General features: G+C 53.4%; 1 protein-coding gene across 1 annotated transcript in view; it reads right to left on the bottom strand.

Moving 5' to 3' along the window:
• CATSPERD (cation channel sperm associated auxiliary subunit delta) overlaps positions 1–25,078 on the bottom strand; it is a 43,773-nt gene that overhangs the window by 2,643 nt on the left and 16,052 nt on the right. Inside the window, exons 8-20 of the mRNA XM_042928131.1 lie at positions 24,637–24,720; positions 20,621–20,771; positions 19,652–19,747; positions 17,267–17,349; positions 15,862–16,038; positions 14,300–14,413; positions 13,432–13,521; positions 12,607–12,665; positions 9,737–9,815; positions 8,301–8,353; positions 5,661–5,735; positions 4,714–4,842; positions 2,941–3,127 (exon numbers count right to left, since the gene is read on the bottom strand). Of these exons, the coding sequence (XP_042784065.1) occupies positions 2,941–3,127; positions 4,714–4,842; positions 5,661–5,735; positions 8,301–8,353; positions 9,737–9,815; positions 12,607–12,665; positions 13,432–13,521; positions 14,300–14,413; positions 15,862–16,038; positions 17,267–17,349; positions 19,652–19,747; positions 20,621–20,771; positions 24,637–24,720 (1,377 nt within the window). The remainder of the gene's footprint in view (positions 1–2,940; positions 3,128–4,713; positions 4,843–5,660; positions 5,736–8,300; positions 8,354–9,736; positions 9,816–12,606; positions 12,666–13,431; positions 13,522–14,299; positions 14,414–15,861; positions 16,039–17,266; positions 17,350–19,651; positions 19,748–20,620; positions 20,772–24,636; positions 24,721–25,078) is intronic.

Raw genomic sequence — 25,078 nt, 5'->3', positions numbered from 1 at the left:
AATAAAGGACTGGGGCGCCTGGGGGGCTCAGCTAGTTGAGCATCTGACTCTTGATTTCTGCAAGAAATCGGCCCCAGGGTTGTGGGATCGGGCCCCGAGTCAGGATCTGCACTGATAGCATGGAGCCTGCTTGGGATTCTTTCTCTCTCTCTCTCTCAAAAAAAAAAAAGACTCATTTTGCATGGCAAAAGCGAAAACCTGAAAGACATAAAAGATAAACTGAGGGAAATGTTTGCAACTCATGTTGCAGTAAAGGGTTAACTTCACAGATCTATAAAGAGCTCTTGAAAAGTGAGGAGAGTCTGAAATCCCAGCAGAAAAAGTGGACACAGACTGAACACAATCCACAGTGCAGAGAAGTGAAAATGGCCCTCAAACAGGAAAAGACACAGCCTGGTCCGCCGTGGAGGAAGTGCACGCGGAAACAGACAAGGTCCTCCCGAGATAGTACACCTAGCTGGTGCGCTGTGGAGAGACAGGTGTCCGTGCACTGTGGTGAGAGGCACCGTGACACCACCCACGGAGGGGGCCTTAGTGGCATCCGCCTATAAGCCAGGAGGCACTTCCCTGGCCTGAAAACAGTCCTGCAGGACCAAGGGACTCAAGCTGGTGGGTAGAAGTGAGAGACCGGAAACATCCCGCGCCTGGCTGTTGGGCAGCAGAAAAACCCTGGAGCACCCATCCTGTGGAGGGTGGTCATGTGACTTTAAAAGGAAGAAGCCCCCCCCCCCCCATGCCTCCTCCCCTTCGTGCACACCGCTCTTCCCATCAAGAGGTGGGGTCTGGGTGGGCCCTGGAAACTGCTTCTGACCAGTAGAACAGGCCCGGGGCGGGGGGGGGGGGGGGGGGGGGGGGGGGGGCTGGGGGAAGGGGCTGGGCCGGGGACTTCAGGGGTCTGGAGACTTCCGGTCTGGAACCGTGAGGTCATGCTGTAAGGGAGCCCAGGCTACCCTGCTGGGGAGGACAGCACATGGACAACCCCGCGGCTGGCTAACAGAAGCCCCACACGGAAGAGGGGCCTTCTTGGACACCCCGCCCCCAGCTGAATGGCCCCTGCAGCCACGGGTCTGAGGTGCAGGTGCAGGACTGGGAGTCCGACCCTGCTGGGTTTGGGGTGGTTTCTTCTCCATAATGGCTAGCGGTCCCTCACACTGCTCTTTCGGCTTTTCTGGAGGTTTGGAAGTTCTCAGAATTAAAAACAAAAACAAGAACACAGGGGCGCCCGGGTGGCTAAGTCGCTGAAGCAACTGACTTCAGCTCAGGTCGTGATCTCACGGTTCGTGGGTTCGAGCCCCGCGTCAGGCTCTGTGCTGACAGCTCAGATTCTGTGTCTCCCTCTCTCTCTGTTCCTCCCCTGCTCATTCTCTGTCTTTCAAAAAGAAATAAACGTTAAAAAAAATATTTTTTAATCCTTCAGGAGGAAAAACAATTGAAAAAGCTGGGCCATATAAAGACCATATTAAAAAAAAAAGTAACGGGACAAACTGGTAAATGCAGGCTACGTTGAATGACAGCACTAATCAAAAGAATGCAACGCTATATGCGGGCACAGTCGGAAAATAATACACAAATTATATGTATGTGGCTTTCTCCTTTAAAGAAAATGATCAGAGAGGTGGTGTTTGCACGGCAGTGTGAACCCACAGAATGCCTGAGCTGTGCATTTTAAAACGGTTCCTATAGTTTAGGTGAAGTTCACCTTGGATTGAAAAAAAAACAAAAAACAAAAAAACCCAAGTAGAATCATTGTTCCCAACAAAATAAATGATCCAACTCACTCAACACAAGGAGTGTGAGAACACTTCGAAGGTGCCCAGCTAAGAAAGAAAGCGTACAAAAAAAGAAAAAAGGGAGCCCAGGGGCGGCCGGGTGGCTCCGTCGGTTAAGGGGCCGACTTCGGCTCAGGTCATGACCTCTCGGTTCATGGGTTTGAGCCCCGCTTCCGGCTCTGTGCTGGCAGCTCAGAGCCCGGAACCTGCTTTGGATTGTGTGTCTCCCTCTCTCTGCCACTCCCCTACTCGTGCTCTCTCTCAAAAAAATAAATGTTAAAGAAAGCGGAGTCCAGTGTCTACGCGCGGGAACGGGCATCAGGTGTGGGGAGCGAGCGCCACCTGCTGGCGGCGGTGCTGCGCTGCGGTCGCGCCCTCGCATCTGGAGCCTGAGCGGTTAGAACCGGTTCGTGGGAAATCAGGAGACTCACAAGAGGGCCCGCGGGGTCCCTTCCTTACACTGGCATCACGCCCTATTTCTCCATTGTGCGACACCCCATGTGCACGACAGAAACGCTCCCGCGGCAGGAACGACTGTGAATTTAATCGGTCCCAGTGGTGATAGGCATTTGGATGGTTCTGGAAGCTTGCATATTATGAGTATGCCTCGGTGCCTTTGGCCAACTCCCTTGAGAGAGCTTGCTCACTTCATAGTCCCCAGATGTCCTAGCGGGCATCCCCACCCCCAGCCACCTTGCTGTGGGAGGTCTGTGTCCCCTCCCCACCCCCCAAATCCCTGTGCTGAAATCTGCCCCCCAAGGTGGTGGTTCGGGGAGGTGAGGCCTCGGGGTCGGATCAGGTCAGAGGGTGCGGCCCCCACGAATGGATGAGCGCCCTGATGAGAAAGACACCAGAGGGCTCCCTGCCCCTGCGTCCTGTGAGCACACGGGGAGAGGACAGTGGTCAATGAACCAGGAAGAGGCCCTCACCAGACACAGAGCCAACAGGCGCCTTGAACTTGGACTCCCGGCCTCCAGACCAGTGAGAAACAAATGTCTGTTGTTATAAGCCGTCCAGTAAATATTCCGTGAGGGCAGCCCCACTGTGGGCTGACACTTTCCCCCCTCCCCCCCGCCGTGGAACCTCCCCCGCCACGTGACCAGTCATCGCCACCCGCAGGTGACCGACAACGGGTTGTTCGGACCCCTTTTGGAAGAAGAGTAAACCCTACCTCTCGGTCCCAGGCGAAGAAGGGCCTTTTGTCGCCTGAGTTCTCCAGGATGGTGGTCCAGTTCTGCGGCTGGGATCTGCACAGCGCCATCTGGGCCGTCAGGGAGTACGTGTACGTGAACAGCCCGTTCACCTCCAGCAGGACGAACTCTGCCTTCGTCACCTCCTGGAACTTTCCTTCCCGCCACCTAGGACACACGCGCAGGGCTTGGCTGCAGGGGGGTGCAGCAGCCCCGAGATGTCACGAGACAGTTCTGGGGACGGCGGGGGCGGCAAGCGAGGTCCCCTGGCCTCACCCGGGTGCCACTTGGCAGGGGACCAGCAGCAGGCGGGACGGGGCAGGGCCAGGAGGTGGGGGGGGGGGCGCGGGCACGGTGTCCTGTGGGTGGCTACCAGAGGCCTCTCTGAGAAGCAGAGACTGGAAGAAATTGATGGGATGTTCTACAGGCAAAAAATGGCACTGGTAAAGAAGTAGATGAGGGGCGACTGGGGGGCTCAGTCGCTGAAGCGTCCGGCCTTGGCTCAGGTCATGATCTTGCGGTTCGTGGGTTCGAGGCCCACATCGGGCTCTATGCTGTCGACACAGAGCCCACATCGGATCCTGTCTGTCGCTCCCTCTGCCCCTTCCTTGCTCCCGCATGTGCTCTCTCTTCTCTCCCTCAATAATATTAAACAATTTTTGAAAAATAGATGAATGAATAAGCAAGTAAGCCAACAAAGAAAACCCTTCACAGCTGTCCTCTGACATTTTTCTAACGACATCTGCCAACATTCAAAAGGTGTATATTAGGGCCGTTAATGAGGGTTGTTCTAAATCATTATTTTTTGGCACACGTCCTGTGCTCTCCTGCCAGGCGGGAGCTTACACCCCTCCTCTGCCCGGACGCCTCCCTTGATCTCCATACCCCGTGTGGGTTTGCGTCCCCCGCAGCCTGGCAGCTCTGAGTATGGGGCTCGGCCGTGGGGCCGGGCGGGTCCCGTGTGCGCGGCCCACAGCCTCACCCGGGCGCGGGATCGAGGCCACGAACCCGCCCGTTTGCAGGTGTGCGTGGGTGCCTGCTGCCGTCAATCAACTGCTCTTTAGTCAGATGGTCTGCAGGGCACTGAGCTGAGCCCCCGGCCTCCAAGTGCTTACTTAAATCGGTTGGCATTCAGCAAAATGGAAAAGCTGCTTCCTCAGGCGCACTGGCCCCACGTACCAACCCCCCCCAACCCCGGCCCCCCGGCTCATCCAGTACCCACCAAAGTGTAGCCATCACGCAGGGCGGGGTGTGCAGGGGGCGTGGAGGAAGACGGCAGAATCCACAGAGGGGGCAAATGAATGAATGCTCGACCATGTCCCCCAGAGCGCCCCCCACCCCCGGGGACTGTATTTGAAGGTGGGGCCTCTACACGGGGAATTAAGGTGGAATGAGGTCCTCAGGGAGGGCCCTGATCCCACAGGAAGGGGAGGAGACGCAGTGTCGCGCGGGAGGACGCAGAGAGAAGGTGGCCGGCTGTGAGCCAAGGAGGGAGCCTCCCCAGGAGGGGGACCCGCGCCCTGTCCACGCTCTGACCTTGGCCTTCTGGCCTCCGGAACCGTGAGAGAATCACTGTCTGCTGTTTGAGCCCCCAGTCGGCGGTAAATTTCGTTATAGCGGCGGGAGCTGAGAGATTGCAGGGAGGGGACAAAACGAGGGCGGGGGAAGGTGTGGAGAGAGGGGTGGGGAGGGCGGCGGTGAGAGGGGTGCGGAGGGGGGAGCGTGATCCGAGGGCCCGGGCTGCGGGGTCTTACAGTTCCACCACCGGCCTCCAGGGGGTGTTGTAGTAGACGAGGCGGGGGCAGCCCAGCTTCTCGTACCGATAGTTCACCACCAGGTCCTCGCGGGACATCTGCCCCCGGAAGTTGGGGTCATACGCTTCCCTAGGCAGACACGGGGAGGGGGCAGTGGATGGCCCTGCGCCGCCAGCCTCCCCCATCAGACTGTGGGCGTGCCAGACCTCTGCAGTGGTGGGAACCGAGTCCTTAAAATAAATCTCCGTGCCTTTCCTATCTCTGGCCCTCTCTCTGTCTCTCCTCCTGTCTCTGTCTCTCTCTTAGGCTCTTTGTATCTCCGAGTGCGACCCGTCACTTTTCTCTCTCCCTGGAGGTCCGTGTCACGCACCTGTCCGTGCCCCCCCCCCCCCCCCAGGTCTGAGTGCAGGTTCACTGGCCGCGTTGGGCCTTGGCTGTGGGTGTGGACAGGAAGGTGACTGACTCCTGGCTTGTATCTGGGGGCCGTGGTGTATAAAACACACGCGTGTCTTCATGCTGGGGGTCGGAGTTCTCTGTTCCCCGGGTTCCAAGAAGGGTCGAGTCCCACCCATCCCACCCCATGCCCACTTGGTGGCCCTGGGGACCAGCTGCACTGCACAGAGGGTCACCCTGGCCCTCACCCCCTCCTGCCTTGGCAGACAGTGTTGGGCTAACTGCCAGCTCAGAGGAACAGGTGCCCGGGCCCCATGAGCTGGTGGCAGGCTGGCAAGATGGCAGAAAGGTGGCCTGGTAGGTGGACAGACCTGAGCCACATCACAGTGGCCCTCCCACAGGCCCGGCACCTCCCCTACCTGTCCTCTCCCCGCCCCGGATTCCCTTCTGTCGGGAAACCAATTTAAAAACGATTTCTGAGTTGTCTTTGGGGCTGGGGGACAGTCAAAGGGAGGGACAGTCAAAGGTTTCACCAACGGAAACCTTAGGCTCACTTCTCGATGATGTAGCTGTAGTTGTCCTGAAGGCCCACGGGGTCCAGGATGCCATTGGAACAGGCTGAGATTTCGCTGCAAGCGAGAAAAAGCGGTGAGAAGCTTCCAGACCCCACACAGCGCCAAAGGATTGTGAATTCTTCCCTTGGACGCGTATACCCCCGCTGGTTTGATTTTGGAGAACTTTCTTACTTCCGTCCTCCCTACCAGGCCCAGAATGTCTCCAAGGAGCCAGAACTCGTGTGGGAGACCGACATCAGAGGCCAGGACCTAGGCGCTGGGTGTCCTGGCTCTTGAGACCATCATTTCCTGGGTTTTCTTTGTAGTGTTACATCTGTGCCTGCCTCTTTATGCAATATGGTTTATTTTGGGCCGGTTTCAGATTTTAAGGACTAGAATCATGCTGTGTGTGTCGTTTCGAATCTTCTGTTCCACATCCCTGGCGCACGGCTATGATAGCCCATTGCATCGAGCCACTGCACCTGTTTATTTCCTGTCAATGGGATTCGAGCTGGCCTGCTTCCAGCTTGGAGCTATTAGGAATAATGCCGCTGAGAACATTCTGGAACCCTTGCCAATGTAAACGTGCCAGATTGGAATTGCTGGGTCAACAGATGTGTTTTCTAAAGCAGCTGAAAAACGTACATACCCGCGGCAAAGTCTGGGCGTTCCGGAGGCTGCCGGGGGCTCCCGGTCCTTACCAGTCCTTGCGCCTGGCCGGGCTTTGCAAATTTGACCACGCTGGTGGATGAGAGTGATGGTCTCTAATAAAAGTTTTCATTTTCTTTTCCCTATTAAGTGAGGCTGACCGCATTTTCGGCACCTTTTCCTATGCTTACCAGCCGTTTGGATTCCTTTCTTGTTTCTTTCTTGGAAGTGCCTGTTCAAGACTTTTGCCCATTTTTTAAAAATTAGGTTTTTTTTTAAATTATTAATTGGTAGGAATTCTTCATAAAGTCTCAGTAGCACGTGTGACGCTTGATCTTGGGGTCATGAGTTTGAGCCCCACAGTGGACGTAGAGATCACTTAAAAAATAAAATCTGCTTTTTTAGTTTTTTATGAGATATTTTTAAAGGTTTATTTCTTTAGAGAGAGAGTGCGAGTGGGAGAGGGGCAGAGAGGGAGAGGAGAGAGAGAATCTCAAGCAGGCTCTGCACAGTCAGTGCACGGCCTAACGTGGGGCTCAAACTCACCAACCGTGAGATCGTGACTTGACCCAAAATCAAGAGTCAGATGCTTAACCGACTGAGCCACCTAGGCACCCCCACCCAAATACAGTCCGTTTACAAGTCCATTGCTGGTTATGCACGTGCAAATATCTTCCCCACGCTCTTTATGGCAAAAGCTATTTGTATGTTGTTTAAAAAATGTTCCCTGCACGTTATGTCCTTGTATATAAATATCTCATTTGTTGATTCAACAAAATGTTTCCATTTGGGGGAAGTGTGGTAAAATCATCACCTGTGTTTATTAGTGCCCTTGAGCAGGGGACATTGAAGCTGGCCCCGACTAGCTCCTGAGAGCCAGGCATTAAATCTGCTGGAATTTTGTGAGCCGGTGGATCATTCACGATGGTACTTGAAATCTACACGGGAGTATTCACACCACAGGAATTGGCAAGGGCTACGATTCAGGGCCTCCCCCTCCACCCAGAACTGGTTGTCACCCATTTACCAGCACGCCACTGCCTGCAGGGGAAAAGTATGGCAATTTGGCTGATCTTCTGGGTTCTTCCCTTTTTTGTGCCTTGGATTCTCAGGGCTGCATTCCCTGGGGGTAACTATGGATACTGGAGCAAAGTTCCCCCAAAATATCAGCAACCAATTAAAACCAAAAACCGTAAGCAATTAAAAAAAAATTTTTTTTAATGTTTATTTATTTTTGAGACAGAGAGAGACAGAGCATGAAAGGGGGAGGGGCAGAGAGAGAGGGAGACACAGAATCGGAAGCAGGCTCCAGGCTCTGAGCTGTCAGCACAGAGCCCGACGCGGGGCTCGAACTCACAGACCGCGAGATCGTGACCTGAGCTGAAGTCGGACGCTTAACCGACTGAGCCACCCAGGCGCCCCAAAAACTGTAAGCAATTTTAATCAAAATGAGGAATTCAGGGACTCGTAAAAGATGACAAGAAAGAAAGAAAGAAAGAAAGAAAGAAAGAAAGAAAAGAAAGCGAACAAACACATGATTAGGAAAGAGAGCAAAGTGTAAATATCACCAAGCTGGTAAAGGAGGGGCGAACACTGTGCCAGAAACCAAACTCAGCCCATCAGTATTCATTATTTAACTATTTCTTTTTTTTCCCCTAACATTTATTCATTTTTGAGAGATAGAGACAGAGCGTGAGCAGGGGAGGGGCAGAGAGAGAGGGAGACACAGAATCCAGGCTCCAGGCTCTGAGCTGTCAGCACAGGGCCTGACGCAGGGCTCGAACCTACGAACCGCGAGATCATGACCTGAGCTGAAGTCAGACGCTTAGCCGTCTGAGCCACCCAGGTGCCCCATTATTTAACTATTTCTTATGAGAATGTTAAATATACATAAAAACGCACAGGAAGATGTCACCCGATTTCAACAGTTGTGAAACAACTGTGACCAAGCCTGTCACGTCCCGGTCCCCGCCCCGATATCAACACACTTACTTCTGAATGACGATCTTTTTCTCCTGGTCACAACCCACTGAAATGAGTGCCGTCTGTGGAGGAGAGAGGCAGCGATGCTGACCGGGGTCGGTGAGGGCCGCTGATGGCCCGGCTGTGGTAAGAACCCACGTGGGGACACTCACACCCAGGAGAGACAGGAAACGGTGTGCCCAGATCCTGACACGGTGACCCAGTCTCCTGGGACTCACTGTAACTGGGCCTGGCCCCGCGGAGCTCAAGCCCTAAGGGCTTGCCAGAGCTATGGGGGTGCAGTTAAGTCCCCTGTCACTAGCTTATATCTTAGTTCCAACCAGAGGCCAGTTTATAAATGTGGGACAATACTTGGCATACAGAAGACAAACACGGATTTACCACGGGACAGAATGCAATATTCCTATCAATTTTACAAAAATCGTGGTAAAGGGGCGCCTGGGTGGCTCAGCTGGTTAAGCGTCTAACTCCTTTCCGGTCCAGGTCATAATCTCATGGTTCGTGAGATCGAGCCCCACATCTGTGCTGACAGCACAGAGCCTTGCTGTCTTGGGATTCTCTCTCTCCCTCTCTCTCTCTCTCTCTCTCTGCCCCTCCCCTGCTCTCTCTATTTCTCTTTCTCTCCAAATAAGTAAATAAACTTTAAATAAATAAGTAAATCAATAAATAAATAAACTTTAAAAATGTGGTAAAATACACATAACGTGAAATGTACCATGTTAACGATTTTAAGCGCAAAGCTCAAGGCCGTCAGGCGCACTCACACGGCTGTACACCCACCCCCACCAACTGTTTCCAGAACCTTCTCATCTCCCCAAACTGAGACTGTCCCCATGAGTCCTGACACCCCACCCCCTGCCCCACCCCTGGTGCCCACCATCTGTCTCTGTGGACGGGACTGCTCTGGGGACCTCAGAGAAGAGGAATCAGACAGTATTTGTACTTCTGGGATTGACTTCTTTCACTGAGCGTAACATCTTCAAGATCCGTCCATGTTGTGGTGGGTGTCAGAACGGACCTCACTGTGTTTATTGGTTCATCCATCAGTGGACATTTGGGTAGCTAACACCTTTTGACTATTACAAATAAGGCCACTGTGAATATATGTGTACAGGTTTCCGTGTGGATGTGTGTGGTTTTCCGTTCTCTTGGGAGCACCGAGGAGTGCTGTCACCAGAGGTGGCCAGAGGTGTTCTGGGGATGACCAAGGAATGAGACGAGACACCTGCTCCTAGGATGGTGAGTCTTGAGGGGCAGACCTGGGGGATGCTGTTGCGGGGCGGGGGGCAGGGAGTGACCCTCGCAACTGGGACCAGATCACCTCCATTTTCAAATCCTGAACATAGGCTCGGCCAGCCCCTCAGGGGAAATCCAGGGCAGACCCACCACCATTATTCTTAACGCTAACAACAAAGAATATGGGACAGGGAAAATTTGGGACGTACCAGTGGCTTGAGGTCCACACAGGAAATTTCCTTGTTGGCTACGTCCAGAGTGATGGTAGATACTGTGGGTTTCTTTATGCTGCGAGGCAATGGGAGTGCGTATTATCGCATATCAGTGTCACAAATAGTATCAGGGTTAAAAACAATCACCAACCCACCGATTTACTTATCCATCCATCCATCCATCATCCATCCAGGCCTCCGCTTGTCCATCCATTCATCCATTTGTTCCAGAATACTGACGGAGAACCTCTGCTCACACGTGGCGGCCCCACCCTCCCTTGAGTTTCTACCTCTTCTTGAGTCAGTTTTATTCATTGACGTATAACAACTTCTTGAAAACCACATCTGACATCCATTATTATTACCTAGCTACGTATCACAGCATTATTATCACCTAGCTGCATATAATGTTTTCTTGTTCTGTTTTTCATTGAAGTATAATTGCAATACAATATCATATTGGGGCTCCTGGGTGGCTCATTCTGTTGCACGTCTGACTTCGGCTCAGGTCACGATCTCGCGGTTCATGAGTTCGAGCCCCGCGTCCAGCTCTGTTTTGACAGGTCAGAGCCCGGAGCCTGCTTCGGATTCTGTGTCTCCCTCTCCTCTCTCTGCCCCTCCCCCACTCATCTCTGCCTCTGTCTCTGTCTCTGTCTCTGTCTCTCTTTCAAAAAATAAAAGCATTTAAAAAATTTTCTTTAAAGAAATGCAATATCATCTTAGTTCCAGGCATACAACATAGTTATTTAATGTCTGCATACATTGCAAAAGGATCGCCATTGATAGGCTAGTTACCGTCTGTCACCATACAAAGTTAATACAACATTACTGACCGTGTTACCCAGGCACTTCAATACATCCCCATGACTTCTTTATGTTATAACTGGGGGCGTATTTCATTGTATACATACACCACGTCTTCTTCATCCATTCCCCTCTAGATGGATTGCTTAGATCAGATGGCTTCCATAATTTGGCTTTTGTAAATGATGCTGCAACAAAGGGGCGCGTGTATTGTTTCAAAGTAGCGTTTCGGTCTTCTTCAAATAGACCTGGAATTGGGTTGTGTGGTGGGTCTCCGTTTCCTTTTCTGAAGAGCCCCCGTCCTGTTCTCCAGAGCGGCTGCACCAGTTTGCATTCCCACCAACAGTCCAGGGCGCCCCTTTCTCCGCATCCTCGCCAACCCTCGTTTCTTGTGTTGTTGATTGTAGCCATCGTGACGGGTGTGAGGTGGTGTCTCGATGTGCTTTTGATCTGCGTTTCCCTGATGCTGAGTGACGTGGGGGCATCTTTTCACGTGTCTGTTGGCCATGTGGATGTCTTCTCTGGGAAAGCGTCTCTTCAGATCTTCTGCCCATTTTTTCATCGGGTTGTCATTGTTGTTCTTGAGTTGCGTGTGTCCCTGACGTGTTTTGGACATCGGCGTCTTCTCCCAGTCCGTGGGCCGCCTTTTCATTTTGTGGGTGGCTTCCTTCACTGTGTGGGAGCTTTTGAGTTGGGTGAAGCCCCTCCCCTTATTCTTTCATAAGTCCCCACACTGGTCATTTTCTGTTCTACTGTTTATTTCAATTCTCTCCTCCTTCGTCAGGATTGCGGGGTCGCCTTGTGTACCGGGCTTCTGAAGAACCAGCTTTATGTGTCACTTTGACTTTATCCTGTCTTTTTGCCCTCCGTTTAATACATTTCAGATTGTATCATCATTAACTCCCTTCTTTTTGTGGTTCCCCTGGTTCTTTAAGTTCAATGTTTACTTCATGCGTCTTCAGTCCATTCTTCCCCCTCATAATAAAAGTGCTCAGGGTACAGATTTTCCTTTGAGTGTGTTTCAGCCGTGTTGCATGGATTCTAGGATTCAAGGGTTATTTATAAAAGCGTCTGTCACTTTCCAAGAAAGGGGGCTTTTTGTCATTGGTTTTGTTTTTCTGGCCATTCAGTTCTAGTTTTGTTGGATTGTGGTCTGAGCATGTGGTCTGAAAATCCCTACTGGGAGATCTGGTTGATTTTTTTAATTGCCAAGTACATAAAAAATTGAGTTAAATATTTTATTAATGTTTATTTGTTTTTGACAGAGAGAGAGAGAGAGAGAGAGAGAGAGAGAGAGAGAGAGACAGAGTGTGAATGGGGGAGGGGCAAAGAGAGAGTGGGAGACACAGAACCCGAAGCAGGCTCCAGGCTCTGAGCTGTCAGCACAGAGCCCAACACGGGGCTCGAACTCACGAACCGCGAGATTGTGACTGGAGCCGAAGTGGGACGCTCAACCGACTGAGCCCCCCAGGCGCCCCTAGAATACTTTAGTTCCGATGTCTTAGCAAATTCCAATTATGTGATACAGTGATACAAAATTCCACATGTAGAATGAAGACTTGTTGAAATACATATTCCAGGGACCCCCTGTGCGTGGGGTCACGCAGGACGTGTCCTTCTGTGTCTGGCTTCTGTCACCGCACACAGCGTGTGTCCATCCACGTGGTGGCAGGCGGCAGGACGTCCCTCCTTCCTGAGGCTGGGTGATATCCCAGCGTGTGGATGGACCGCACTGTGTCCACCCACTGGGCCGTCTGCGGATACGGGGCTGTTTCCACGTTTTGGTGATTGTGAATCAGGCTGCTGTAAACACGGGTGTGCACATATCTGTTCCAGTCCTGCTTCCCATTCTTCCGGGTGTAGACCCAGAAGCGGGGTTGCCAGGTCATATGGTAATTCTATGTTCAATGTTTTGAGGAACCACCATTTAGAAAGTGTTGCCAACTATTCTGGCCTTACTGTCCTTGGAGGGAGGGAGTCTGGATCTCGGCCCCGCGTTCCCAGATCTGTCAAGGGAACCCCATACCCAGGGGCCGCCCACTCCCACCTAGGCGACCGCGTACCTGGAGGTGAAGTTGGGGTTGGCCCTGCCCCAGTGGTGCTGCTGCCTCAGGGAGATGTTCTGTGGAACCGAGAACAAACACAACGGTGGGGCAGCCCGGGGTGGCTGAGGATCCGGGCTCGGGGGGGACACTGAGGTAGGACGGGGCTTTGGGAGGAGGAGCCTGGAAAGCATCCAGCTGCCTCTTGATTCTAATTGTACCACCCGTGAGAGGCTTCTAGAAGTTCATAGAAATGACCGACCCCAAGCTCCTTCGTTTCCTGGCTGCCTTTGTCTGAGGGACCCGGAGTGAGGGGTGACTTTGTTTCCCCTCTTCTTTAGGAGGTGACGGGGACCGGTCCGAAAATCCCCCTGTGGCTGACTGATGCCTTGTCAGGTTCCCGTTTTGTGGAAACCGCCCAACCCTACCCTAGGCTTCCGGGGTCAAGTGCGAACTCCACGGTGTGACCGTGAGGCCTGGCTCGGCCCCGTGGAGCACCCTGGCCTCCCGTTTGGCCAAGACCCTCCTGCCCCCCCGCCCCCCGTTTCACCTCCATCCTCATGCCTCAGTTTACCCAGCTACCCAGATTTCCCTGGGGCTATGTTAGGCTCTCTGTCACGTCCTCCTGCTTGTCCCCTGTGCTTCCTGCCTGCAGGGAGCAGGGGAGGGGCGGGGAGCAGCAGGGCTGTGTCCTCTCCAGATGCTTTAGCGCCTTATCCAGCCGCAGGCGGGCGAGGAAGGAAGTTCAGGCCGAGGAAGCCTTCAGGCGGCCGGACCTGGCTGGGCCCAGTCAAGGCTGTGCCCTTCCCTGCACTGACCTGGGCCTGGGGCAGGGGCGCTGCTCACCAGTCTGTGCTTGGTGTTTCCGTCGTAGGTATAGCCGTCCTCGTAGATGGCCACCTGCAGCCCCAGGGAGTGGGGGTTGCTCACCATTGCCTGGTGGGGGGTGGGGGGTGGGGGGTGGGGAAGGAGACGCACACCATTTACTGGGGCCGGGGGACACAAAAGGGCGCCACTGGGGTCTCACCCACAGGGGACCCCTGTGCCCCTTCACACTAAAAACCGAGCTTGCTCTGCAAAGGCAGCCGCCCCTCCGATCCCCATGCCCCCGCCCCACCTCGTCTACCCCCCAGTGTGGCCTCTGAGCCCCGGCACTGCAGACGGCTTGGGGCTGCGGGACCCAGACCCGTCCCTGCTGGTGGGTCTGCACCCACCCCCCCAGAGGGCCCCCCAAGGAGGCCCGTCCTGCGCGGGAGGCCGAGGGGAGAGCCCGAGATAAGAGCCGGAGCCAGCCTGGCCTCCCCTGGCTGGACTTCACCCCATGGCCTTACATTAATCCGCACCCCCCCCCCCCCCGCCCGAGAGTCTGGGCTTGGCCACTTGGGTTTCAGGTCTGGGGACCCCCACTGTCTCTTGAGCACCTCCCGCCCTGTGGGGGGAGGCGGGAGTCGGGGCTGCTGGCCGGAAGCACAGAAGCGGGGTCCGGCTGGGCTAAGAGGAAGAGGAGTGGGAAGCATAGAACAGCCCAGAAGCAGGATGGAGAAGGAGGCACGGAGGCCCCGGGGAAGGAGGCCAGCCGGGCGGAGGCCGTTTCTCCACAGCGTCACGGGTGCGGGCTCTCCCCGGCGGTGCCGGGGGACTCGCAGGGCCTGCGACGCTGGGGGGCCCCCAAGTACCAGAGGCACCGGCTGGCGTCAGGAGGAGGTGGCCTTACCAGTGGGACCGGTGACCTGCCTGGCCGCGGAATCATGAGCGCCGTGAGCTGCAGTTTGCTGTTCATGTCGATGCTGTACATCCTGTTGTCAAACTCTCCTTGCAGAAGCTCTACCTGGGCAGAAACGCCGCGCAAATCAATCCGTCGCGTCAGATTCGCGGGGGCGGGCAGGCAGCGGTCTCCCCTGGGGATGGAACCTTCTAGTCTTTCATGCACGCCACTGTCTTCCCTGCCAGATCCTGCAGCCGCCCCCCCCCCCCGTAGAGCCTCGCGGCCCACCCCATTGCAGACGAGCCTCCTCTTTCTAGAAGGCTCCCCACCCCCCCCCCCCACGCCTGATTTTTGCCATAGTTGCTTCTTTGCCAAGTGTGCATCCCTAGGTGATGTAACTTGGTCCGGCCCGTTTTCAAACATTGTTCTAAGCCCCTTGCAATCCACAGGCTCCCCCCTCACCCCGCCCTCTTCGTGTCTCTTCATCGCTGAAGCCCCCCCGGCTGCTGGACCCGTAGATTCTCACAGTCTGGATTTTCCTGGTGCAGGTGGGCGTTCGAGGATGGGTCTGTCGGGTTTGGGTTATTACACTTTGGCTTATTATCTAATACTGTGTGATTTATCTTTGCTGCCCAGCTTTCATCCGGGGGATTTTTGTGTTTTGCTTTTTTTTTTTTTTTTTTTTTTAACATTTATTTATTTTGGGGAGACAGAGAGAGACAAAGCGTGAGCAGGGGAAGGGCAGAGAGAGAGGGAGACACAGAATCGGAAGCAGGCTCCAGGCCCTGAGTTGTCAGCACAGAGCCCGACGCGGGGCTCGAACCCACGAACTGTGAGATCGTGACCTGAGCCGAAGTCGGACGCTTAACCGACCGAGCCCCCCAGGCGCCCCTGCGTTTTTGTTTTTGTTTTTAAAGTAGGCTGTAGCCCAACGTGGGGCTCAAACTCACGCCCTGGAGATCAAAAATCACAATGCTTTTCCGACTGAGTCAGCCAGGCGCCCCGTCACCCGTGGGTTTTTGTTACACTGTGTAGTTGCTGGTTTGGGTGGGGCTTTTGGTGGGGGTGGGATTTGGGAAAACCACTTGCTAAAGGCACAGCCTTTTTCCCCAGAAGAGTTCAAGGGCCCACCAGAAAATCCCCATGGCTGGGGACTGATAGTTTATTGTGGCAAGTAGAGGAAAGAAGAAAAAAAATCACTCCCGTCTCCTAGCACCATCATTTCATAAGAGGATATTTTCATAGATCGATACACTCAGTAGTTGTTTCCCATATCGCTCAATGCCGTGGATCCAAAGGCCATTTGGAAATGGACACCCTAGGGGCGCCTGGGTGGCTCGGTCGGTTAAGCGGCCGACTTCGGCTCCGGTCATGATCTCACGGTTCATGGGTTCAAGTCCTGCATCGGGCTCTCTGCTCTCAGCACGGAGCCTGCTTCGGATTCTGTGTCTCCCTCTCTCTCTGCCCCTGCCCCATGCTCTCTCTCTCTCTCTCTCAAAAATAAGCGTTAAAAAAAAAAAAGAAAAGAAAGGGTGCCTGGAACATTGATCTAAACAGTTACGATCACATACTTTGCAAATGTCAACTTGCAGTTGGGGATCCATGAGAATCTCCTGAACGTTCATAGGGCACCTCTGGAAATCAAAAGCTGGAAACATTGGATCGGGGAGCGGGGTCAGTATTTCCACTTGCCCCACATCAGTGAACATCACGGCTGCCTCTTGGGACCAGATGTTTTGGCCTGAAAACTAAGAGAAAAGCAGCTTGAGAGATCAGGCCATTCTAAGTCTTTTTTGAGGATGTAAATTTTATCTCACGATTCAGGTTTACATTTAGAAGGAAGACCAGATAAAGTCATCAGTACGCTTCATTCATTCCTTGGTGATTAATGATGGAAACTCCGTATTTCCTCAGCAGAGAGGATACACAGGAAATAATTCTAGACTTATCCACAGGTCCCGGACCGCTCTGGAAAGTCGGACGAAAGCTAATGACCCTCCCCCAGAAAATGCCGTGGTTGTCAAGAATGTGTCAGTGTGACGGGGTCCTGGGTGGCTCAGTCGGTTAAGTGTCCGACTCTTGGTTTTGACTCAGGTCATAATCTCACAGTTTGTGAGTTCGAGCCCCGTATCAGGCTCTGTGCTGACAGCGTGTAGCCTGCTTGGGATTCTCTCTCTCTCTCTCTCTCTCTCTCTCTCTCTCTCTCTTTCTCTCTCCCTCCCTCCCTCCCTCCCTCTCCCTCTCTTTCCCTCTCTCTCTGCTCCTCCTACGTTCACTTTCTCTCTCAAAAATAAGTTAACTTTAACAGTCCTCACGTTTCTTTTCTGGCTTAGCTGCTAATGAGTTAACGGGCCCTTAAGAAAGAGAGAAATCTGAACTTCAGTTTTTCTTCTCGTGTAAAAGTTGGACGATATTATCTCCTTCCTGGGGTTTTGTGAGAGTGAAATAAAATTAGGCATGACGTAAAAGGGGATGTGAAATAACTGTGGCATCACCGCTTCCGGTCTCTCTGTGACTCAGTTTTTCGTCTGTCCAATGGGGACAATACAAGGTTCTTCGACTTTTTTTTTTTTTTTTACGATTATTTGTTTATTTCTTTTTTAGTTATCTCTACCCTCAGCGTGGGGCTCGAACTCACAGCCCAAGATCAAGAGTCACATGGTCCGCCGACCAAGCCCCCCAGGTGCCCCCGAGGTTCTACTTCTAAGACGATGGTTGGGATTAAACGGGGTTAACAGAGGGAAACCGCTCAGACCAGCACCTACTATATCCTGAACGCCCAGTAAGTTTTAGCTGCTGTGGCCGTAAATCCCATATTAATTAAAATCATTAAGCGATTGCCGTTGTTATTAAACTACCACTACTATTTTCATAACTAGAATGATTTCCCGCCTTCAGGAAAAGGATCGGCGGCTTGAGAACGAGACCGTAATTCCTCACCGACACGGCGATAAGCAACACTTTGATTGTACCTACTTTGATTAGAGAACTTGGCAGGATTCCGAGGCTGCCATAATACAAACTGTTCTCCCGAGTTAAGACTGCCAGTTCATTCTGATCTAGGAGAAAAGAAACAAGACAGAACAAAATGGAAATGAGGGCTGTTTCCGTGGACAAAACTGGAACAAATCTAACAAGTTGTTAAAAAAACAATTCCGCCCCATTCCATCATATAGACCAGGGGTCAGCAAACTTCTTTTGTAAAAAGCCAGATGGCAGGGGCGCCTGGGTGGCTTGGTTGGTTGAGCGTCCGACTTCGGCTCAGGTCATGATCTTGTGGTCCGTGGGTTCGAGCCCCGCGTGGGGCTCTGTGCTGACAGCTCAGAGCCTGGAGCCTGTTTCTGATTCTGTGTCTCCCTCTCTCTCTGCCCCTCCCGCACTCATGCTCTGTCTCTCTCTGTCTCAAAAATAAATAAACGTTAAAAAAAAATTTTTTTTTTTCAAAAAAAAGGCCAGATGGCAAATGTTTTCTGCTTTGCTGGTCAGGTGCTTTGTTACAAGTGTTCAGCTCTCTGACAGCAGCTACAGACCAGTTAGTTGTAAATGAACAGACGTGATTGCGTTCTAAGAAAACTGTATTTTTTTTTGAAGTTTGTTGATCTTGAGAGAGAGAGAGAGAATGAGCAGGAGGGTAGGCGAGAGGGAGGGAGACAGAGAATCCCAAGAAGGCTCAGCCATCAGCGCCAAGCCTGATGGGGGGCTCGAACTCACGAACCGTTGAGATCATGACCTGAGCAGAAACCCAGAGTCGGATGCTAAACAAAAATTGTTTTCTTCCGTGTGTATGCATGTGCCCGGATGAACTAGAACTGAACTAACCGGTCCTCCACGGGTGGGCCTGGAGGTTGTTTCTGGTCTTTCGCAGACACAGAGCTCCAAGGAACACAGGAGAGCACTAAAAGGTTTTCTGAAAGGGTCAACATGACCGGATGTGTATTTTTATTCTTGAAAAAAAAAAAAAAAGACAAACAAGGAAGCTTTCAGAAAAAGTGAGGCTTAAGCTGAACCTTGGGGAAAGCCTCTGATATAGAAAAGTGGAGGTGTGTTTGAGGAGCGAGGAGTGAATTCATGTACTGAGGGTTTCTCGACCTTGGCGCTAGTGAGGTTAGGGACCAGATCCTTCTTTGCGGTAGTTTGGGGATGGGGGGGTGCATCCTGGCACTATAGGATGTTAAACAGCATCCCTGGCCTCTACCCAGTAGATACTAGGAGCACGCCCCCCGATGAGACAACCACGGATGTCCCCAGACACCGCCGAGTGTCCCCAGGTTGATGAAATGGGGACTTGGCTGTATAACAGGTAGAAGGTTTCAGGTATGCAGGAATTAATTGTATTTGTAATGTTAAGAAGAAAAATTCCTCTAAGGGACCATGCACCTCTAAGGGGTCTAAGGGACCCCATGCACAGAGGGAAATAGTGACTTAAAACTCAAGCGACGGCCCCCTTCGCCCGGTTTACTCCACTATTTGCCTTTCCAACCCACGAACCGTGTGAGGAGAATTACTCGGGCGAATGTCATCTTTCAAGACAGCACCAGGACAATGATTTGGTTGCAAAGAAATCCTGGGGATGCCAGCTGGTGGGGGTTGAAATGTGTCCCCTCCAAAAAAGACAGATTGGGGTCGTAACCCCCAGGACCTCAGCAGGGGACTGTATTTGGAGATCAGGTCTTTCCAGACGTGATCAAGTCCCAGTGAGGTCATCAGGGTGGGTCCTAATCCAATATGACTGGCATCCTTATAAAAAGGGGAAACATGGGGCGCCTGGGAGGCTCAGTCGGTTGAGTGTCCGACTGTGGTTCAGGTCTCAGTTTGTGGGTTCGAGACCCGCGTTGGGCTCTGTGCTGACAGCTCAGATTCTGTGTCTCTGCTTCCGATTCTGTGTCTCCGTCTTTCTCTGCCTTGCTCCACCACCCCCCCCTTAAGAAAACATTAATTTTTTTTTAAAGGGGAAATATGGACATGGAGACATGCCCAGTAGGGGGCACAGTGTGCAGACATAGGGGACAAGGACCGTCTACAACCCAGAGAGACAGGCCTGGGGCACATCCTGTCCTAGAGCCTCTGCGGGGAGCACGGGCCAGCCCACATGTTGATGTTGGACTTCCGGCCTCTAGAACCTTCCCCCCACCCTCCTTCCCCGGTTTGTAGGCATTTGTGGTAGCGGCCTTAGGAAGCGAGCACCCGATGAACGGTCCCTCGTGGTGAAAAGGCACAATAGTTTATGGCGGGAGCTGCTCTCGAACGTGCGATGATCACACTGTGGTTTGGTTTGGGCCGGACCGGATCTAGCGGGGTCGGCGGCGAACAAGCCCAGTGTAGGGCACCTTCTAGAAAGCTACCCGTAGGCTGGCCACGCACTGGCAGCGATGTTGTGGATGGTGACGTTGGCTTCCGAAACGGAAGAATACGAGATGCGGGGTTCTTCGTCCACGGGGACAGGGTAAACGAGCTGACCTATGAGACGACAGGGCAGGATCATGAGGAAAGGGACCCCCGCCGCCCGCCCACCCCAGCCCTTGGTTAGCGACTCAAGTGGTAACCGAATGGAGGCAGACACGGCCCGGGGCCGCACCGCCGTGGAGCGTTGCACAGAATGCGCTTAGGTTTGAGCAAAGCAAGCCCGGGTGGGACAGGAACGCCGGGCGCCGGCTGCAGGGTTCCGGAGAACTGGTTTTCTCACTGCAGGAGGCGTGAATGCCCTGGAATGCCTTTTACTATATGGGTAACATGGAATCAGAGCCTCCTTTCTGGAATGAGTGCCCCGAATGGACCAGTCAGCCCTGAGCCCTTTCCTTGTGTGGGGTGGGGCTGGGGTGGGGGTGGGGGGACAACGGTGTTCAGGCGGCCTGACTGGTGCTGTGAAGCGGGCTGCGATTGTAGGTGCCCCTGCAGCCACATTGGTGCCCAGGGGGCCCTGACAGTCCGCCTTCCCGGGGTGGGGCTGCCTTCTGCTCCCTGTCTCATGCTGGCTGGCGGGCTGGGGCTCATGTAGCAGGCCAGCCGGAGGTGTGGTGACTTTTCCCGGCCAGGGGAAGCCCTGAGCCACGTCCCAGAGTCGTGAACCCGTGGTTCCTGGTTGGAAGACCAGGGTTGTCCTAGGTGACTGGGGTGAGGGGTGACTTTCAGAACCTGCCCGCATGGCCCTAAAGACTAGAGGAGGCAGGAAATGGGGTGTGGTGGGGTGCTGGACACAGTGAGGGCTCACAGTGGGAATGGGTTGGTCCCAGTCCGCTCAAGCCAAGGGAGAGAAAAACCCGCTGTGCTTTCCCCACCCGAGGGGACACCGTGGGGACACCGAGGGCGGCCCCAAGCCTGGGCCTCGCTCACCTGCGTTTCCAGAAACCAACAGGCTCTTCTCAAACCAGAAGATCAGAATGCCTTTCTGGCCCGGGGTGATGAGGATGTCAAGGGTCCCGTTGTAGTCAAAGGGCAGCCCCAAACTGCGGTTCAGGGGGTGTTCTGAGTAGCTGAACATAGCCTGAGAGAAAGAGATCTCTGAATCCCGTGGGGTGACAGGAGTCACGGGGTCGAGGGCGTCTGCGAGCTTGGTCACTGGGGCTTCCTTCAAACCTTATTATCGGGGCCAGTGGTTCTCATTGGGGCGGCCCTGCCCCCAGGGGACACTGGGCGATGTCTGGGACGTGTGGGGCAGTCGGGACTGGGGGAGCTCCTGGCGTGGGGTGGACGAGGCGGGGGTGCTGTTCCACACCCAGGGCGCCTGGGATGGCCCCAAACAACTATTCCTGCCACAGGGCACGCACGGCCGAGGCGGAGGAGCCCTGCCCTCTCCCTCTGGGCTGCCAGAGACACCGCGCTCAGGGCAGGATGGATGGCACGCGGCCCCCAGTGCTCCCACCTCGAGGACACGGGGGCCGGGCCCGTCTCCCTGACCCACTGGGCCCGTGAGCGCGCATCGGGCCCGACCCAGGCCCCCTGTGTAATACGCCGGCTGGCTCCGGTCCCCTCCCTGTCCCCGGGCTGGGCTGCCGGATGGCAGAGGAGCCAACTAAGACAACACAGCAAACACGAAGGAGGTCAGACTTGAATCGCTGACAGGGGAGGCCAGAGACAGCGCGGAGCTCCCGGCCACCCCTCCCCCATGTTGAGGGCCGTGGGGTCAGGCGAGGGGCTCCCCTCACTGCAGAGGGAGCCCCAAACCAAAGGCTCCTAAAGTTTCAGGCACTCAGGGGCCAGGGGGAAGGGAAGCCAGGAGCGGAAAAGCACTGAGCACTGAGTACTGAGTACTGAGTGCTGAGTACCAAGCAGAGAGATGTGCCCTGCTGGTTTCTTCCTTCTCCTTAAGGAGGCTGTGGTCAAGGCACCTCAACAGACTTCAGCTGGACTACAGACAGAGACCTAGGGTCAAGGGCCCAGTGGCTAGGAATGCAAATGTGCAGCGAGCAAACCCCCCAGTGTAGACGCCTGCCAGCCAAGGCCTCTGGGATTGTGGGTAGGCAGGCCTGAGAAATCGTGCACCGGTGGTAACCACGTGGACACCACCGCACTCACTCCAGAGCGATGCACAGCCCAGGGAACCTTATGCTAATGAGGGCACTCACGTGGGGACGGGACCACGCACCTGATCAGGGGGTGAGGGGCTTTCAGCCACGGAGGTCAGCCCAAATTCTGGAAGCTTCCTCACAGCAGGGCTCCCCTGAACCACAGAGCTGTACATCCCACTTACAGTATCAAATGCCTGGGTACTGACTGTACCTAATCCTTTTCTGACTTAATATTTTTTTCTTCAAATGCACTTTCCAGTCTTATTCTAAAGGGTATCTGTGATATCTGTTTCATATGCCAAGTTTCTGAATACACATGCAAATAATCTTTAGCCAATAGTTCAACATGAAACATTTAAGACGATCTTTTGCGCGGTCAGTGACACATGCCCCACACCTTGTATTGTATCCCTAGTGTTCAGCATAGTGCTTAGCACCTCCTGGACACCACTTAAATACTGCCAAGTGCATGACGGAGTGGACAAATGAATGCGGGCGGAGATGGATGGTGGGTGTGTGGGTGGGTAGATGGGTAGATGGATGCATAGGTAGGCAAATGGATGGATGAACGGCTGAGTAGGTAGGTGGAGTGGTGGGTGGATGAATGGATGGACAAGTAGGTAAATGGATGGATGGATGGATGGATGGATGGATGGATGGATGGGTAGGTAGATGGATGGATGGGTGAGTAGAGGGATAGTGGGATGGATGGGTGGATGGATGAAGGGATGGATGGATGGATGGATGGATGGATGGATGGATGGATAGGTGGATGGATGGATGGATGGGTGAGTAGAGGGATAGTGGGATGGATGGATGGATGGGTGGATGGATGAAGGGATGGATGGATGGATGGATGGATGGATGGGTAGGTGGATGGATGGATGGATGGATGGGTGAGTAGAGGGATAGTGGGATGGATGGATGGGTGGATGGATGGATGGATGGGTGAGTAGAGGGATAGTGGGATGGATGGATGGGTGGATGGATGAAGGGATGGATGGATGGATGGATGGATGGATGGATGGATAGGTGGATGGATGGATGGATGGGTGAGTAGAGGGATAGTGGGATGGATGGATGGGTGGATGGATGAAGGGATGGATGGATGGATGGATGGGTAGGTGGATGGATGGATGGATGGATGGGTGAGTAGAGGGATAGTGGGATGGATGGATGGGTGGATGGATGGATGGATGGATGGATGGATGGATAAGTAGGCAGGATAGGTGGATGGATGGCTGGATGGATGGATGGATGGATGGATGGATGGATGGATGGATGGGTAGGTGGATGGATGGATGGATGGATGGATGGATGGATGGATGAGTAGAGGGATAGTGGGATGGATGGATGGGTGGATGGATGAAGGGATGGATGGATGGATGGATGGATGGATGGATGGATGGATGGGTAGGTGGATGGATGGATGGATGGATGGATGGATGGATGGATGAGTAGAGGGATAGTGGGATGGATGGATGGGTGGATGGATGAAGGGATGGATGGATGGATGGATGGATGGATGGATGGATGGATGGGTAGGTGGATGGATGGATGGGTGAGTAGAGGGATAGTGGGATGGATGGATGGGTGGATGGATGAAGGGATGGATGGATGGATGGATGGATGGATGGATAAGTAGGCAGGATAGGTGGATGGATGGTTGGATGGATGGATGGATGGATGGATGGATGGATGGGTAGGTGGATGGATGGATGGATGGATGGATGGATGGATGGATGGATGGGTGAGTAGAGGGATAGTGGGATGGATGGATGGGTGGATGGATGAAGGGATGGATGGATGGATGGATAAGTAGGCAGGATAGGTGGATGGATGGTTGGATGGATGGATGGATGGATGGGTAGGTGGATGGATGGATGGGTGAGTAGAGGGATAGTGGGATGGATGGATGGGTGGATGGATGAAGGGATGGATGGATGGATGGATGGATGGATAAGTAGGCAGGATAGGTGGATGGATGGTTGGATGGATGGATGGATGGATGGATGGATGGATGGATGGATGGATGGGTAGGTGGATGGATGGATGGATGGATGGATGGATGGATGGATGGATGGATGAGTAGAGGGATAGTGGGATGGATGGATGGGTGGATGGATGAAGGGATGGATGGATGGATGGATAAGTAGGCAGGATAGGTGGATGGATGGTTGGATGGATGGATGGATGGATGGGTAGGTGGATGGATGGATGGGTGAGTAGAGGGATAGTGGGATGGATGGATGGGTGGATGGATGAAGGGATGGATGGATGGATGGATAAGTAGGCAGGATAGGTGGATGGATGGTTGGATGGATGGATGGATGGATGGATGGATGGATGGATGGGTAGGTGGATGGATGGATGGATGGATGGATGGATGGATGGATGGATGGGTGAGTAGAGGGATAGTGGGATGGATGGATGGGTGGATGGATGAAGGGATGGATGGATGGATAAGTAGGCAGGATAGGTGGATGGATGGTTGGATGGATGGATGGATGGATGGATGGATGGATGGATGGATGGATAGGTAGGTGGATGGATGGATGGGTGAGTAGAGGGATAGTGGGATGGATGGATGGGTGGATGGATGAAGGGATGGATGGATGGATGGATAAGTAGGCAGGATAGGTGGATGGATGGATGGATGGATGGATGGATGGATGGATGGATGGATGGATGGATGGTTAGGTAGATGGATACATGGATAGACAGGTAAATGAAAAGCTAGACGGATTTCAGACATGAAAATCCAAGTGTGTGGGTTTTAACGAAAACCTGGCTTAGGGCAAAGGTCACTTAAGTCTTTCTTCCCAGTCCAAAGCTACTCACCTTCCCTTGGTCAATGAGAAGCAGCCCAACCTGTGACAAGGAGTGAAAGTAGAAGACCCCACCCAAAGACCCGACTAGTTCTGCCTGTGAAACAAACAGAAACACACCACATATGAAGAAATCATTAACATGTGTTTGGTTTTAACTCCAGATTACCTAATAAGCCAAAATGAAGGAAAGTCTATTTTGTTCTGGTCTATTTCCCCTCTAGGGAAATGTAGCATGTAGGACAGAACCTTGAATGAAGGCAGCCTTGTTTGGGGCGTGCTGGGGGAAGTGGTGTGACCCAGATTGCCAGATGCTTGCCTAAATCATTCCCTCCTGCCTTGGTTCCTCATGCCTGATTTCTGGTTGGTCAGCAAAGTGTCTGGAAGCCAAGTGGAGGCATGAGGTCACCCAAGGGCCCTAACCTAGGGGCAATGGGACAACGCAGCTGGCTGCC

The sequence above is a fragment of the Panthera leo genome, chromosome A2 (genome assembly GCF_018350215.1).
Source record: "Panthera leo isolate Ple1 chromosome A2, P.leo_Ple1_pat1.1, whole genome shotgun sequence".
In the NCBI taxonomy this organism is placed as follows: domain Eukaryota; kingdom Metazoa; phylum Chordata; class Mammalia; order Carnivora; family Felidae; genus Panthera; species Panthera leo.
The sequence above is the reverse complement of the archived record's forward strand: the minus strand, read 5'-3'. Positions and strand labels throughout refer to the sequence as shown.